Source organism: Kogia breviceps, chromosome 1 (genome assembly GCF_026419965.1).
Source record: "Kogia breviceps isolate mKogBre1 chromosome 1, mKogBre1 haplotype 1, whole genome shotgun sequence".
Classification (NCBI taxonomy): Eukaryota; Metazoa; Chordata; class Mammalia; order Artiodactyla; family Physeteridae; genus Kogia; species Kogia breviceps.
The window spans coordinates 146638356-146654651 of NC_081310.1; the positions used below are offsets into that span (position 1 = coordinate 146638356).

The window sequence follows — 16296 nt, forward strand, 5'->3', positions numbered from 1 at the left end:
AAACTCATAAAGCATTATTCTTAACCTCTACTCTGTGTTTTAACAGATAAGTTAAACAGTAGAATATATGTGACTGAAAAACAAAATAGTGATCTGAAAGGTCAGGTCAAATAAACTTCCCAGAATACATGAGCAAAGAATAAAGAGGGAAATACAAACAAAGTAAAACATGGTAATGAAAAATGCAAACAAAACAAAAGAGAAAACCAAGGCAATGAAAAGACTAGAAGTCTTAACATCTATATAATAGGAGTCCCTGAAGGATTAGGAAAAAAAGGGAATCTTTGAAGAAGTAATGGCTGAGAATTTCCCAGTATTAAAGAAAAATTAAAGACCACAAAATGAAAGGGTTCCAAATATGATATAGAAAAGCACACACCTGGTTACATTTTTCTGGTGTGAAATTTAAGAACATCAAACACCCCCCCCCCAATACTAAAAACTTCCAGTGAGGAAGAACATATCTCAAAAAAAAAAAAAAAAAAAGAAGCAGATTAATATCATCTTCACTCTCAAAGCATCAATCCTGGACTTAAGAAGGCAACAAATTAATATTTTCAAAGTGCTGCAGAAAAAAAACTTTGAATCTATATTTTTATATTCAGCTAAGCTATTACTTAAATATGGAAAAGAAATAAAAAATATTTCCAGCCATACACAGTCTAAAAAGTTTTTACTACGTGAAACCCTTTCTGAAAAGGAGAAGTGAGAAAAAATGCATGATGATATTACATGATACATGGAAATTAGGGTTTGTAATATCACAGTTAATTTTAATCTTGTATACAAAAGCCAGGACCATAAAAACAAAAACATTAAGGTTGGGAATTCCCTGGTGGTCCAGTGGTTAGTACTTGGTGCTTTCACTGCTGTGGCCTGGGTTCAATCCCTGGTTGGAGAACTAAGATCCTGCAAGCCGTGCAGCATGGCCGCCCACCCCCCAAAAAAAACTTAAGGCAATCCTAAAGTAAAAATGTACTTTATGTACTCCCAATATGGTGGTAGGTGGGGTAGAAGGAAGAAGCAGGATGGAGTTTAGAATAAACTAAGTGGGAAGAAAGAGATACTGATCAACCTAGGGGTGTTAATAAGTTAGAACAATCACCAGTAGGATAAAACTCTTGAAGCAGAAGAAGAAAATTCTAATTTATCCAATAGTAGATGGGAAATGAAAATAAAGGAAAAAAATACAGTTAAAAAAAACATGACAAGTGTTGACAGTACAGAGTCTCCTCATAAAATTGAAAATAGAACTACCATAAGACCCAGCAAGTCGACTTCTGGGTATTTATCCAAAGAAAACAAAAACCACTAACTCGAAAAGATATATGGACCCCATGTTCATTGCAGCATTATTTACAATAGCTAAGATATGAAAACAACCTAAGTTTCCAAAAATGGATGAACAAATAAAGAAAATGTGGTGTGTATATGTATACAGACAATGGAATATTATTCAGCCATAAAAAAGAATGAAATTTTGCCATTTGTAGTCACATGGATGGACCTTGAGAGTATTATGCTAAGTAAAATAAGTCAGGCAGAGAAAGATGGATACTGTATGATCTCACTTATATGTGGAATCTAAAAACAAAAACAAAACCAAAACCATAGATACAAAGAACAGACTGATGTTTGCCAGAGGGAGGGGGTGGAGGGTGAGTGAAATGGTAACAGGGGTCAAAAAGTACAAACTTCCAGTTATAAGAGAAATAAGTCATGAGATGTAATGTACTGCACAGTGACTATGACTACAGTTCATAACACTCTACTGTATATGTGAAGGTTGCCAAGAGAGTAGATCTTAAAAGTTCTCATCACAAGAAAAAAAAAGTTTTGTGATTATGTGTGGCGAAAGATGTTAACTAGACTTACTGTGGTGATCATTTCACAATATATACAAATACTGAATCATTAGTTGTACACTTCAAATCTAATATAATGTTGTATATCAATTATATCTCAAAAGAAATCTATATCAGAAGCTTTTAAAAATTCTTTTAAAAATTCCTAGGTGGCTATAAACTGGAAAAAAAACTAATAATTAAGCTAAAAGGAAATCATAACAAAAATCTGAAACATTCATAATATAAAATTTATGACACATAGGTATAGCATTAGTTATAGAAGTAATCTTACTTTAACTATGTTCATCAGAAAACAATCTAGGTTGAAAACAGAGGAGCTAATCACTGATAACATTAAAGATGGGTGGGGGGGGGGGAGAGTAAATCCAAAGAAGAAAGAAGCAAGGAGATTATAAAGATAGGGCAAGAATAAGCAAAAGATAGAAAAAAGAGAAATAATGAACAAAACAAAAGCTGTTTCTTTGAAAGGCAAAATAAATAGTTTGCAAGATTGATCAAGGGAAAACAAAGGAAATGCAAATAAATAAAATATACGATAAAAAGAGGAGACTAGACATGACAAATTTTAAATAAAATTTTATAAATAGCTATGTGCCAATAAATTTAAAAACTTAGAGTGGATAAATTTGTAGAATATAATCAAATGCCACATATAGCACACAGAGAAAAATCAAACTAATAAACCTAATATCCACAGAAGAAACTTAAGTGGTAATCAATGATTTCCTTCCGGAAGACGCTCAAGAAATAAGTCTACATGGTTTCATAGATGAGATCTCTCAAACTTTCAAAGACCGGATGACCTCGATTTTATACAAATTGATCCATGAAATGGAAAGAAAAGAAGGGGGAGAAAAATATGTAAATCTTTTAATGAGGTCAATGTTCTCTTGATTCCAAAATTAAGTAAAAATGGTACCCAAAAATTTAAGCATTTTCACTTATGAGCGCATCTGCACATATACCAAATAAAATATTATCCAATAAAATCAAACAATGCATAGGAAAAAATCATTATCAATTAGGATTTACAACACAAGGATAGTATAACATTAGAAAAACCTATCAATTGGATTCAGCACATTAATGAACTTATGGAGAAATCACATAAAATTATTGCAATAGTTGTAGAAATACTCTGATAAACATCAATATCTACTTATGATTATTTTTAAATCAGAAAACTTGATAAAGGATATGTACCAAGAACCTACAGAAAAAAAAAAATCAATGTAGCACCTTACTTTTAAGACTGAACAAACTTAAAGATTCCTCACTGTTACTAATATCTAATCATGAAGGGCCCTGCATGCCATGGTAAGGAATTGAACTTATGCACGCATTAAAGAATATTGAGCAAGAGAATGACAAAATCTGGTTTGAGGATGAGAAAGATCACTCTTGTGGCACCGTGGAAGATGGATTCGAATGGATGGGGAAGACTAACGACATGGCAACCACATAGCAGGTTATTTGAACCATCAAGGTGAGAAAAATGAGATCCTGAGTAAAGTAACAAAGATGCTGAGAAGTCTCAAGGATTTACTAGATACCAGGAGGTGGAACTGAAAGGATTTGCTAATATTCTCGACATCTTGATCTAGGGAGTAGGTGAAGAAGACCTATCATAATTAACTATTCAGACAGTTCTAGTTGGAATGAAATGATGCCATACATAGATATTACAGAACACAGAAAAGCAGGTCCCAGAGAAAAATAGTTTTCTTTTGGAAATGTTGAAATTGAACTGTTTATATAACATAAAAAGGGACTGTTTAAATATCATTTGGAAATACAGATTTAGTGCTTAGAGAAATTGGGTCCAAAAATATGTGCTTGGAAATCATCACTGATAGGCAATAACTAAAACCACTGGAGTGCTGAAGAGGAAGAAAGTGAGGAGGCCCAATACAGAAGCCTACTGATAGCAGCCCTTTGGGAAAGAGAAGAAAGGGGTTAGACAGGTAGGAAACAAACAGTAGGCAGAATTCAAGGTAGTAGGCAGTTGGTTTTATTTATTTTTAAATATTTATTTATTTTCCTTATTTTTTATTTTTCTTAGCTGCATTGGGTCTTAGTTGCGGCACACGGGATCTTCGTTGAGGCATGCAGGATCTTTCATTACTTTTCTCTCTAGTTGTGGCGCGTGGGCTCCTGGGCACGCGGGCTCGCTCGTTGAGGCACGCGAGCTCAGCAGTTGTGGTGCGTGGGCTTAGTTGCCCCACGACATATGGGATCTTAGTTCCCAGACCAGGGATCGAAGCCACGGCCCCTGCATTGGAAGGTGGATTTTCTACCACTGCACTACCAGGGAAGTCCCAGGAGGTTGGTTTTAAATGTTGCAAAGAAACCAGACAAAGAAAGACTGAAAAGTACCTTTTCGACTGAATATTAAGAAATTCCTGTTAATCTTAAAGAGAACAGATTCACTTGAATAGTGACGGTAGAAACTATATTGCATTGGGCTGAGAGGGAAATGAGAAAAGAAGAAAAGGTGACTAGTGGGACCTAATTGTTCAAGAAGCTCCAGCTGTGAGGGAAAAGTATTACAAAGGCTCGTATTTAGAGAGGATTTTTAGAGGAAAAGATTTGAGCGTATTTATAAGCAGATGGGATAGGGCTAGTGAATAACAAGTGAAAGTAAGTAGAAAGGTGAGGATGAAGATCCTTGAGGATGGGGGACATGCGCATGAGCCCCTGCTTTTGCAGGAGGAGGCACAGCCCTCCCTCTGAGAGAACAGGGATCTTTGTTTTGTTCACTGATGAATCCTAAACATCTCTAACATACCTAGCATGCAGTGGGTATTTATGGAATGAATGCTATTTAAGAGAAAAAATGGGGGCACTTTTCCTGGGGGAGTGTGAGAAAAGCTGAATGAATGAGTCCAGCACATGGCCTTTATATTTCTATAAAGTAGGAGCCACGATCATTTGATAGAAAGAAGGACAAAGACAGGAAAAGAGTGAAGATTTGAGAGAGTCACTGTAGAAAATGGAAAAGAGTGGCTGATAAGAGATAGCTAATTTTGCTGGGGGATCAGCTATAAACAAATGCCAGACATCTGTAAGGCCACCAAGCCACCTAGTTGCTTCTTTTTCTCCAAGAGGACTGCAAAAGTGGGTGACTAGTTGTATTCAGAATTGGAAACTCAGCAACTCAGCAACTGCGCCATGTGCACAAAAATGAGGCGCCACCTCCCACTACTTCTACTATGGATACTTATGAACACTGAAAAAGGGGGCACCTTGCACTCAAAGCTTACAGAAAAGGAACTCAAACATTTACTGAATAAATGAAATTTCCTCAAAATTTTTTCTTGAGATGAATACACGTTATGAAACCGTTTCTTCTTTTGTATTGACTCCTGGCTTGATTTGGCAGAGGTACCATTTAGCCAGTCAAAAAAAAAAGAAGGGTATCTTTACATAATAAAAATATAATGAAGGTCCAATCAATGATTGACTAGTTTGGATAGATTAAAATACTACTTGAATTTTTTTTATATCCTAAAAAAAGAACAAACTTACCACGCGTTGAGCTGCTATCAATGCCGCTAATGTACTTCGCCCTGGTGCTCCCGGGGCACAGAAGGAAACTTGAACTTTGCTTCCCTTGATGGTCATACCATCAGCTGCTTGTTGAACCTCTTCAGCGTGCTCTGCAGTGCTATATTCAACCACCGCAAAGCCACCAACATAACTACCTTCATCCTGTGCAAGCTGATGTGATACATTTATTAAAAAGGGAATTCTAATATTTAGCTAGAAATACTGATTTACAAGTATATCATCTACAAATTCAAGGACAAATGTCTCAAAGCATGATACTGGTGAAAATAATGTATTCTTTCCTTCTGAAAATAAAAGTTTACTAGTTGGGGAGATGCAGTCCTTCTAGAAGATGGGAAAAGTAAGATTCTGTCAGGTTTCTTTTTACTTCTTTGGATCTCTGATTTATTTTAAAAGTCAATGTTCAAATGATAATAGTCCCTATATATTAAGATATATATATATAACTGATAATTTATAGAAAAATATGGGACACAATAATTAAAACTTTCTTTAAAATAAATTCACCAGATACGCAGACGATGAAACATGCTGAACAATTACTAGATCATATATCTATGTAAAATAACATTCGCATTATCAGGAGAAGAAAGGTAGAAGGAACCACATTCAAAGTTTATTTCAATATTTTAGGCAGATCCCAGGAATTTGGTCAAGTATACCAAAGCAAACCTTATTTAGGAAAACTGTGCCCCAGGTCTGTTTAAAATACCATATGCAGGACACAACCTTTTTCTGAATGTGCCCTAAATAAACTCCTGCAACGCAGAACTCAATTTATTTCCAGTCACCCACCTGTAAGAGTGTAAAAGAAGATACTAAAGTCCTGGATCTGTAAAGACTGGTACAAAGAGCAAAAGTAAGAACACAATAAGACACTAAAAAGTTTCTGAGTTTTGAACATGTCTGAATCATTTTAAACACACTGATGCTATAAAGTGATAAATGCGATAAAATCCAGGTTCGTATGTCTTTGAGAAGACACATCTACAATACTTCTATTTGAATTTGGCATCCCATAAATTGATACTACAATTAAATCATTTTCCAGTCCTTTTTAGTTTCTTTTCTTATTTTTGAAGCTTTTTGTGTAGTAGACCGAATGTCTATTTTTTTTCTTCACATTCTTCCTTCCTTTTAAAACTGTCTTCAAATATTTTTTTCCTCCATAAAACTTCTTCCATTCGCATGGGAGAAAGGAAAAATGTCTACCTCTTCCAAACATTTCTCCTACAACCTCATTCCTTTTAACCAAACCAAATCTTAAAATCAGATTTGTAAAAGCCGTTAGTCCCTCTGGTCCCTTCTGACCACGAGGTAAGAAGACTGTGTCTTCCATATAGTCTATGTCAACCTACCCAGCGAGAGAGCCTGAGTTGAACAGATCTACTGATAAAGGCATTGTAAAGTGGCTTTATTAACCTTTTGAAAACTTCTAAAATATTTTTATTATTCCTGGTTCATTATCACCTTCATGCCAAATAAATTACACTATCATTTTAAGTCTTTCAAAAGACAAAGTCATTTTAATTCCATAGCGTCAGCAGTTTTAAAGAATATTTCCATTCAGTATAAGAGCCATTTAAATATGTAATGGTCTGACTTGTGATCTAGTGAATTTTCCATTATTTTGAAATATTTTAACAGAAGCTAAATGATCACTCACAATTATTGTAACTTTTTTTTTTTTTACCAAATGGAAAGCTAGACTAGATAGCCTCTCAGTTGTATACAGTATATATTTTTGCCTATTTAGTAGAATCTATTTAATTTTCCTCAAAGTGCTTGAAAATTCTTACCAGAGTTGTCAGTTTTCAGGATCTTCTCTAAACGTCTCACTTACCATGACCCCATTAAGATAGAATAATGCGTTCTTTTTACACCTCATAACACTTTTCTATTTTCCATCATATCAGTCTTCATACAGGATTTAAAATTATTTGCTTACTTGTCAGTCTCTTCCACAAACTTGTGCGGTATTAAGAGAGTATCTTTCTATTCTCTATATTTCTGACATTTAGCAATATAGTGTCTGGCACTGAGAAGGTGATAAAGATCAAGGCATGAATGGTTCAAGAGTGGATGGAATGAGAAGGTGGATGTGTTAAGTGAAGGGTTTGCTAAGACATGCTTAATTATATAAAGACAATATAGTTTGGCCCGTCAACAAAAGGGGTTGATTTAAAATTTACCATTATATGAATTGGGAGATTGCGATGGACATATATACACTAATATGTATAAAATGGATAACTAATAAGAACCTGCTGTATAAAAAAATAAAATTCAAAAATTCAAAAAAAAAATACAAAAATAAATAAATAAAATAAAGTTAACCATCACATTAAAGTGTTCATTATAGACTCAATTAGAATTAGATTATCCATTGTGATATTTACATAGGTATAATAAATACGTGAATGCATGCAGATACATACGCAGATAATTTTAAATATTTCAAATGATGACTTAAAAATACATACCTGGCAAAACACAGGTTTATGGATACTGGAAAAAACCTGCAACAGCTCCTCTGAATCCCTGTAGTCACTAGGGAGTTTATCTATACAAAGGCACTTAGAATGAATGAGCTCTGCGGCCAAGAGATTAACATCCATCCACTGTGCAAAGACAGCTGATGCTCCCAACTGTTTACCCAATAGCTCCAATCTAGCCTTTGCAGCGAAGTCCTTTTTCATGTATTCCACAAATCCATAGCCTTTGGAATGGCCAGTAACTTCACTGTAGACCAGAAAACATCTCTCGACATTTCCATAAGCACGAACAAGTTCTTCAAACTCTTCTAACGTAAAAGAAGTGGGCAAGTTGGTAATACATAGCAAAGCATCTGTTGGCTGGAGCTGGACTATTAAGTCTTTTCCTCGAAATGAATATTGATGAAACATCTGAATTGCATTCTGGGCTTGTTCTCCATTCAATAAGGTAACAAAAGCTGGAAGAAGATAAAATGAACGAGAGTTTTCTGAGCCAGTGTTTTCAAGCTTTTCTGACCATGACCCACAGTAAGGAAATACTTTTTATACCTGTGCCTCAGTACCTACATACATATATATATTTCCAAAACAAAAGTATCAGGAGGTAACACTCCTATCATGAGCAATGCACTCTAATATTTTTTATTCTATTTCATTATTTTTAAATGCTGACACCCTCACTTAACTAATTTCATGACCAGTAACTCAAAAAGTATACAAATTATATTAGGAGCTCCACTAACATACCACAATATTCTGGGCGGGGGGGTGGGTAATCTTTTCAAACTACATACAGACTTGATATTTTTCCCCAGTTAACATGTGATGCAAAATTTTATGAACTTTTATTTCTTCTCAGAGAGTTCTGAAAGACCCTATTTGATAACAAGAACCTAAAAAACAAAGGCATAGCAAAAAGACACCAAAATGCCCAGAGGAAGACAATTCTCCGATTCATGTGTATGTTTCCTTAAAATAAAATTAATTACATTGAAACAACACACACACACACACAATTTGGTATGCTTTTTGGATGAACAATATGGTATGAAAAGATCACAGGATTATTATGATACTGACAAGTAGCTTAACTTAGAATCTTTGGTAAAACAAACCCCCCCAAAATTAAAAAATCTGTCCCGTCTACCTAATGAAGTTGTTCCAGCATTAAGCAACAAATACACATGACAATTTGTAAAAGCTAAAACATGATACAAATATAAAGTTCTAAATCAATGAAATATCACACAGACATGCGTATCTGATACGATTTTTGAGCAATATTATAAGAAAAATTTTAAACCCCAAATAAAAGAAACAACACAGGGCAAGCCACAAACTACAAACACACTCTGCTCTCTCAACCTTCCTACCTCTCCCTCTTCTCTCCCTCTCTGGAACACACAGTGGAGTTGCTCCATATGAGCATCTAACTTGCCCAAATTCAATGATAACAACATGGCAAATATGTACAAAGCAGGAGAGAAAGAAGAATTTAAACAGTGTGGACAATCCTGCCTGTCATTTCACTCAATCTGCTCTTCCCTCAGCTGGTCTTTGTGCCCACGCAGCTCTCAGACTGAGCATCTCACCACATTTTAACATTTAAAGAAACACATTTTTCATTGAACATGATCTCCACATACAAGGAAACTACTTACAAAGAAATAGCTAACCCTTCCAACACTAGGGGGGGAAAATGGCTTTGCTGCACTTACTGAGAGAATATCTCTTGGTTTCCAATAACCCCTTTTAAAGAACTTGAGTTATTTTGATTTTATGCCTTTCTTCCCTTATGCTGACACAGAATACCATTTAATGATATTTTGCTAAAACCAGCAAACAAGCCAACAACAATTTGTAAATACTGGTTATGTTCCTATACCAGCTCATAAGCTCATCAGTTCATATTCGATTTCAATTCTCTGGGTATTTGAATGTTAACCATTCCCTTCCTTAACCTCCTTGATAAAGTCCTTCCTGATTTTCTTCATACCTGTCCAAGCGTTCTTTTTTACATTTCCTTTGCTAGATTTTTCTCCACTCACACCTGTAAGGTGGTAATACTTTTGGGGGGGGGGAGGGGGGTATAGTTGTTTTACAATGTTGTGTTAGTTTCTACTGTACAGAGAAGTGGAGTTCCCTGTGCTATACAGCAGGTTCTTATTAGTTATCTATTTTATACATATTAGTGTATATATGTCAATCCCAATATCCTAATTCATCCCACCTTACCCCTCCCACTTTCCCCCCTTGGTGTCCATACGTTTGTTCTCTACATCTGTGTCTATTTCTGCCCTGCAAACAGGTTCATCTGTACCATTTTTCTAGATTCCACATATACACGTTAATATACGATACTTGTTTTTCTCTTTCTGACTTACTTCACTCTGTATGACAGTCTCTATGTCCATCCACGTCTCTACAAATGACCCAGTTTCGTTCCTTTTTATGGCTGTGTACTATTCCATTGTATACATGTATGTAAGGTGGTAATCCTTAAGGTTGCTTCTTGGCAGAGTCACACACAGTGACAGCCATATGACTGTACCCAGCAGCCCTCAGCCATCAACCTCTCTTCTCTATGCCCTCTTCTCCTGGGCACTCATGTCCATGCCCATTTATTCAGTCTCATGTACCAGGTACTGTGTTGGGCAATGGAAAGGAGTTGGTGAACAAAACAAATAGGATCCCTTTCAACAAGGACCTCACAATCCAATAGAGGATGATAGAGATTTGACAGTTACAAGTGTAATGTTATCAAAGAGGAAGTATGAGGGCTACAGAAGCAATTAAACAGAGCAAAATGGCTAGTCTGGGGGCTCATAGAAAGCCTCCTATACCCTGTTAAATCTTTGTGTGTGTGTGTGTGTGTGTGTGTGTGTGTGTGTGTGTGTGTGTGTGTGTGGTATGCGGGCCTCTCACTGTTGTGGCCTCTCCCGCTGCGGAGCACAGGCTCCGGACGCGCAGGCTCAGCGGCCACGGCCCACGGGCCCAGCCGCCCCGCGGCATGTGGGATCTTCCCGGACTGGGGCACGAATCCGTGTCCCCTGCATCGGCAGGCGGACTCTCAACCACTGCGCCACCAGGGAAGCCCCCCTGTTAACTCTTAAATCTATGTTTCTAGTCCTCAGTTCCACATATATCCACGTACTGATTCACACATGACCAAACATAACTCACAATCTTCATCCTCTCCCTGCCATTCCCCTAAAATCCCAACATTGTTTAGCTTCCTTTATTCTCTATTTCAGTTGCTAGCATCACAACTCACAAATCAGAAACCTGGGAGTTTCCCTAGACCCCATCTCCTTTAACTCCCACATAAAGGAATCCTCAAATTCTACCCTCCAAATAGGTCTTGAATCCATCCTCTTTTCTTCATTCTTCTAGCTTTTCTTCTTTTTCCACAATGACAATAAAGTGATCTCTCAAAAACAAAAGTTTAATTCTGTCTGTTTACTGCCTAAAATGCAATCATTTGGTATCACCGATGAAGCCAAGCCTCAGTGCAGTTATCATGTCCTACCAGGCCACTTTTTTTTTTTTTTTAACCATGATCAAGTTTGGTTTATTTCAGGAATGCAAAATTAGTTTTATTTTAAAATAGCAATCAAGGGTATATGGGGACACGTGCGCACACACAGCCGATTCACCCTGTCACACAGCAGAAACCAACACAACACTGCAAAGCAACCACACTCCAACAACGATGTAAAAATAAATAAATGAATAAATAAAATAGCAATCAATATAAGTTGCCACATTACCAGCACAGAAAAGGAAAATCACAGAGTATCTTAGTAGATGCAAGAAAAGATATCTAATAAAATTCAAAGTCCAGGCAGGATAAAAATTCTTGGCAATCAGTGGAAAAGAAGGAAACATCCTTTATCTATTAAAGAATGTCTACAAGGAACCTACATCAAAATTAACGGTGAAAGCCAAAACCGTTGACTTTGAGATAGGTAATAAGGTGAGGGTTCTTGTCTCACTAGTTTTATTAACATGGAATGAAGGTCTTTGCCAGTGCAGTAGGACAAATGCAAGAAGTAAAAGACACAAGGGTTAAGAGGAGAGAAATAAAGCCTGTGTGAAAGATACATTTGCATGTGTAAAAACTTCAAACGAATCCACCAACAAAGAATTAGAATATGTACGTTTACCCGGGTTGCCTACCAGGCCCTTTTGATCTGACACCAGCCTCATTAACTGCCATACTTCCCTTCCCCACCACATTTCTTTATCCTCCAACGACACTGAGTTGTTTGTAGCTCCCTAGACAGCAACTTGTTTCAAGCATCTATATGTTACACATGTAATTCCCCTGCCTATGAGATCTCTCCCAATATCTTCAGCCACTCAAATCTTTTAGTTGGCTTTCAAATCCAGCCCAGGGGTTAATGCATCAGAATCTCCAGGAAGCATTCCCCGATGTTCTCTTCCAGTTAGAGTTAACCCTTGTTTTATTATACCTTTGTATTTTGAACATTGAGTGGATTATTGCACACATCATACTTTATTATAATCTATTTGTTTAGATGCCTGCTATCCTATCAACTGTGAGCTCCCTAAATTGCTACTGAATATATCTCCATCAGCTACCACAGTGTCAGGCACACAGTAGAGGATCTGTAAGTGTCAACTGAATGGATGAATGTATACATTCATACTAGATTAACTAGTACATTTTAAAACTGACAACTTTTTTTTTTTTTAATGGTACGCGGGCCTCTCACTGTTGTGGCCTCTCCCATTGCGGAGCACAGGCTCTGGACAGCCATGGCTCACGGGGCAGCCACTACGCAGCATGTGGGATCTTCCCGGACCGGGGCACGAACCCGTGTCCCCTGCATCGGAAGGCCAACTCTCAACCACTGCGCTCCCAGGGAAGCCCAGACTGACAACTTCTTATTTTCCTTCCCTTAGGTATCTGCATTTGCTCAACCCAAATAAGACATTTAATGGTAGAATTTAGATAACATAATGAAGCAAATTTAAAAGTCCAGGCAGTAGGAAAAAGAGGTCCATTGATTCTCTTCTATAGCTTCTTCAGTGTCTTTGCAAGGCCATAAATTCTCTAAAAAAAAATGTACAATTTTCTCACATTGACTCTGTGGAAGTGAAAGATGTCACTCTACAGAGAAAAGGCTATAAGGGATCTGGAGATTAGTTCTGTTTCCATTTTCCTACCAAAATTTTAATATTCGACAATTGGTCCCAATCCTTTTACAAGTCACAATTTTATTTATCCTTTTGCCATTGCTTGCTCCACTAGTTAATTTATTATTGGGACAAATTTGATGGCAAGCATGCAAGAACTTTTTCCCTAATGTATCCTATTTTAATACAATTATTTCTTCTTAACAGAGAGCTCTGGTTTTTTTTTTTTTTTTTTTTTTGCGGTATGCGGGCCTCTCACTGTTGTGGCCTCTCCCGTTGCGGAGCACAGGCTCCGGACGCGCAGGCCTAGCGGCCATGGCTCACGGGCTTAGCTGCTCCGCGGCATGTGGGATCTTCCCGGACCAGGGCACGAACCCGTGTCTCCTGCATCGGCAGGCGGATTCTCAACCACTGCGCCACCAGGGAAGCCCCAAGAGAGCTCTGGTTTTAAGGTCACAGTTTATAACTGTAGCCATCCTTTATTAATCTATTTATTATTATCTGTTTCTTCAAACACTACCATAGCTCCTGAAATCCAAGGCAATGTCATTTAATACAATTACTGAGTTTCTTTGTTGTATTATTCTAGTGGGTGATTTTGGCTTTGTAGTATACATCTTTAACTTAACAGTTACCATGAAGTGATACTGGTCTCTTTGTGTATAATCTAAAAACTTTACAACAGTGTACTTCCATTCCTCCCCTCCCAACCTTTGCATTGTTGCCATGCATTTTATTCCTACATATGTTATAACCTCTACAATATAGTGTTATTATTTTCACTTTAAACAATTATCTTTTAGAGATCTGAATATTAATAAAACAGTCTTTATACACATAAAGACAACATCTGGTATTCTTTTTTTGTGTGTAGATCCAGATTCCCATCCAGCATCATTTTCTCCATGCTTTATTAAAGGACTTCTTTAAATACTTCTTATAATGCAGGTCTGATGGTGATGAATTCTTTCAATTTTTATATAACTGAAAAACATCTTTCTTCACGCTCATTTTTAAAGGATATTTTTGGTGGGTAAATAATTCTGTGGGATTTTTTGAGGTATAAATGACACATAACATTATATTAGTTTCAGGCGTACAATTAATAATCCAACATTTGTATATACTGTGAAATAATCATCGCCATAATTCTAGTTAACACTCATCACCATACATAGTTACAAAAATTTGTGGGGCGGGGAGTGGATAAGAACTTTTAAGATCTACTTTCTTCACAACTTTCAAATATGCACTATAGTATTATTAACTATAGCAACCATGCTGGGAACTTCCCTGATGGTCCAGTGGATAAGACTCTGTGCTCCCAATGCAGGGGGACTGGGTTTGATCCCTGGTCAGGGAACTAGATCCCACATGCATGCCGCAACTAAGAGTCCGCGTGCTGGAACTACGAGCCCGCATGCCGCAACTAAAGATCCCGCATGCAGCAATGAAGATCCCTTGTGCTGCAACTAAGACCCGGTACGGTCAAATCAAACAAACAAACTAACTAACTAACAAACTATAGTAACCATGCTATACATTACATCCCCATGACTTAATTATTTTATATGGAAATTTATACCTTATGACTCCCTTCACCCATTTCGCCAACCCCTATCCCTAGCCTCTGGCAACTACCAATTGTTCTCTGTATCTATAAGCTCATGTTTTTTGTTTTTTGGTTTTTTTAGATTTCACCTATAAGTGAGGTCCTACAGTATTTGTCTTTCTCTGTCTGACTTATTTCACTTAGCATAATGCTCTCAAGGCCCATTCATCTTGTCACAAATGGCAAGATTTCATTCTTTTTTAAGGCTAAATAATATTCCATTGCCTATATACACCACATCTTCCTAATCCATTCATCCATCAGCAATCACTTAGGTTGTTTCCATGTCTTGACTATGGTAAATAATACTGCAATAAGCTTGGGGGTGCATATATCATTCTGAGTTACTGTTTTTGTTTTCTTCAGGTTAATAGCCAAAAGTGGAATTGCTGGACAAATGGTAGTTCCATTTTTAATTTTCTGAGGGATCTCCATACTGTTTTCCAGTGGTTGCACCAATTTCCATTCCCACTAACAATGCTCAAGGGTTTCCTTTTCTCCACATCCTATCCAGCACTAAGTTCCTGTTGTCTTGATAATAGCTATTCTAGCAGGTATGAGGTGATATATAATTGTGGTTTTGATTTGCATTTCCCTGATGATTAGTGATACTGAACACCTCTCCATGTATCTGGTGGCCATCTATACGCCTAATCTGGAAAAATGTCTATTCAGATCCTCTGCCAGGTTTTTGTGTGTGTGTGTGTGTGTGTGTGTGTGTGTGTGTGTGTGTGTGTGGTACGCGGGCCTCTCACTGTTGTGGCCTCTCCCATTGCGGAGCACAGGCTCCAGACGCATAGACTCAGTGGCCATGGCTCACGGGCCCAGCTGCTCCGCAGCATGTGGGATCTTCCCAGACCGGGGCACGAACCCGTGTCCCCTGCATCTGCAGGCAGATTCTCATCCACTGCGCCACCAGGGAAGCCCCCTCTGTCAGTTTTTTAATCAGACTGTTTGTTCTTTTGCTATTGAGTTGTATGAGATCTTTATATATTGTGGATATTAGCCCCTTATCAGATATATGATTTGCAAATATTTTCTCCTATTAAGTAGGTTGCCTTTTCATTTTAATGGTTTTCTTTGCTGTGCAGAAGCTTTTTAGTTTGATGCAGTCCCACCTGTATATTTTTACTTTTGTCACCTTTGCTTTAGTGTCAAATCCAAAAAATCATCACCAAGACTGATATGAAGAAGCTTACTGCCTATGCTTTCTTCTAGGAGTTTTATGATTTCAGTTCTTACATTCAAGTCTTTAATCCATTCTGGGTTTATTTTTGTATATGGTGTAAGATAGTGGTCCAATTTCATTCCTTTTCCTATGGCTGTCCAGTTTTCCCAACACCATTATTGAAGAGACTATCCTTTTCCCATTGTATATTCTTGGCTCCTTTGTCCTAACTTAATTGACCATATATGTGGGGGTTTATTTCTGGGCTCTCTATTCTTCTTCATTGATCTGTGTGTCTGTTTTCATGCCAATACCATACTGATTACTATAGCTTTATATTACAGTCTGAAATCAGGGAGTGTGATGCCTGCAGTTTTGCTCTTCTTTCTCAAGACTGCTTGGGTTATTCAGGGTATTTTG

General features: G+C 37.2%; 1 protein-coding gene across 4 annotated transcripts in view; it reads right to left on the bottom strand.

Moving 5' to 3' along the window:
* RAVER2 (ribonucleoprotein, PTB binding 2) overlaps positions 1 to 16296 on the bottom strand; it is a 138434-nt gene that overhangs the window by 58813 nt on the left and 63325 nt on the right. For all 4 annotated transcript variants that reach the window (XM_067006669.1, XM_059045521.2, XM_059045513.2 and 1 more), the window contains exons 3-4: positions 7922 to 8391; positions 5397 to 5588 (exon numbers count right to left, since the gene is read on the bottom strand). In XM_067006669.1, the coding sequence (XP_066862770.1) occupies positions 5397 to 5588; positions 7922 to 8391 (662 nt within the window). The remainder of the gene's footprint in view (positions 1 to 5396; positions 5589 to 7921; positions 8392 to 16296) is intronic.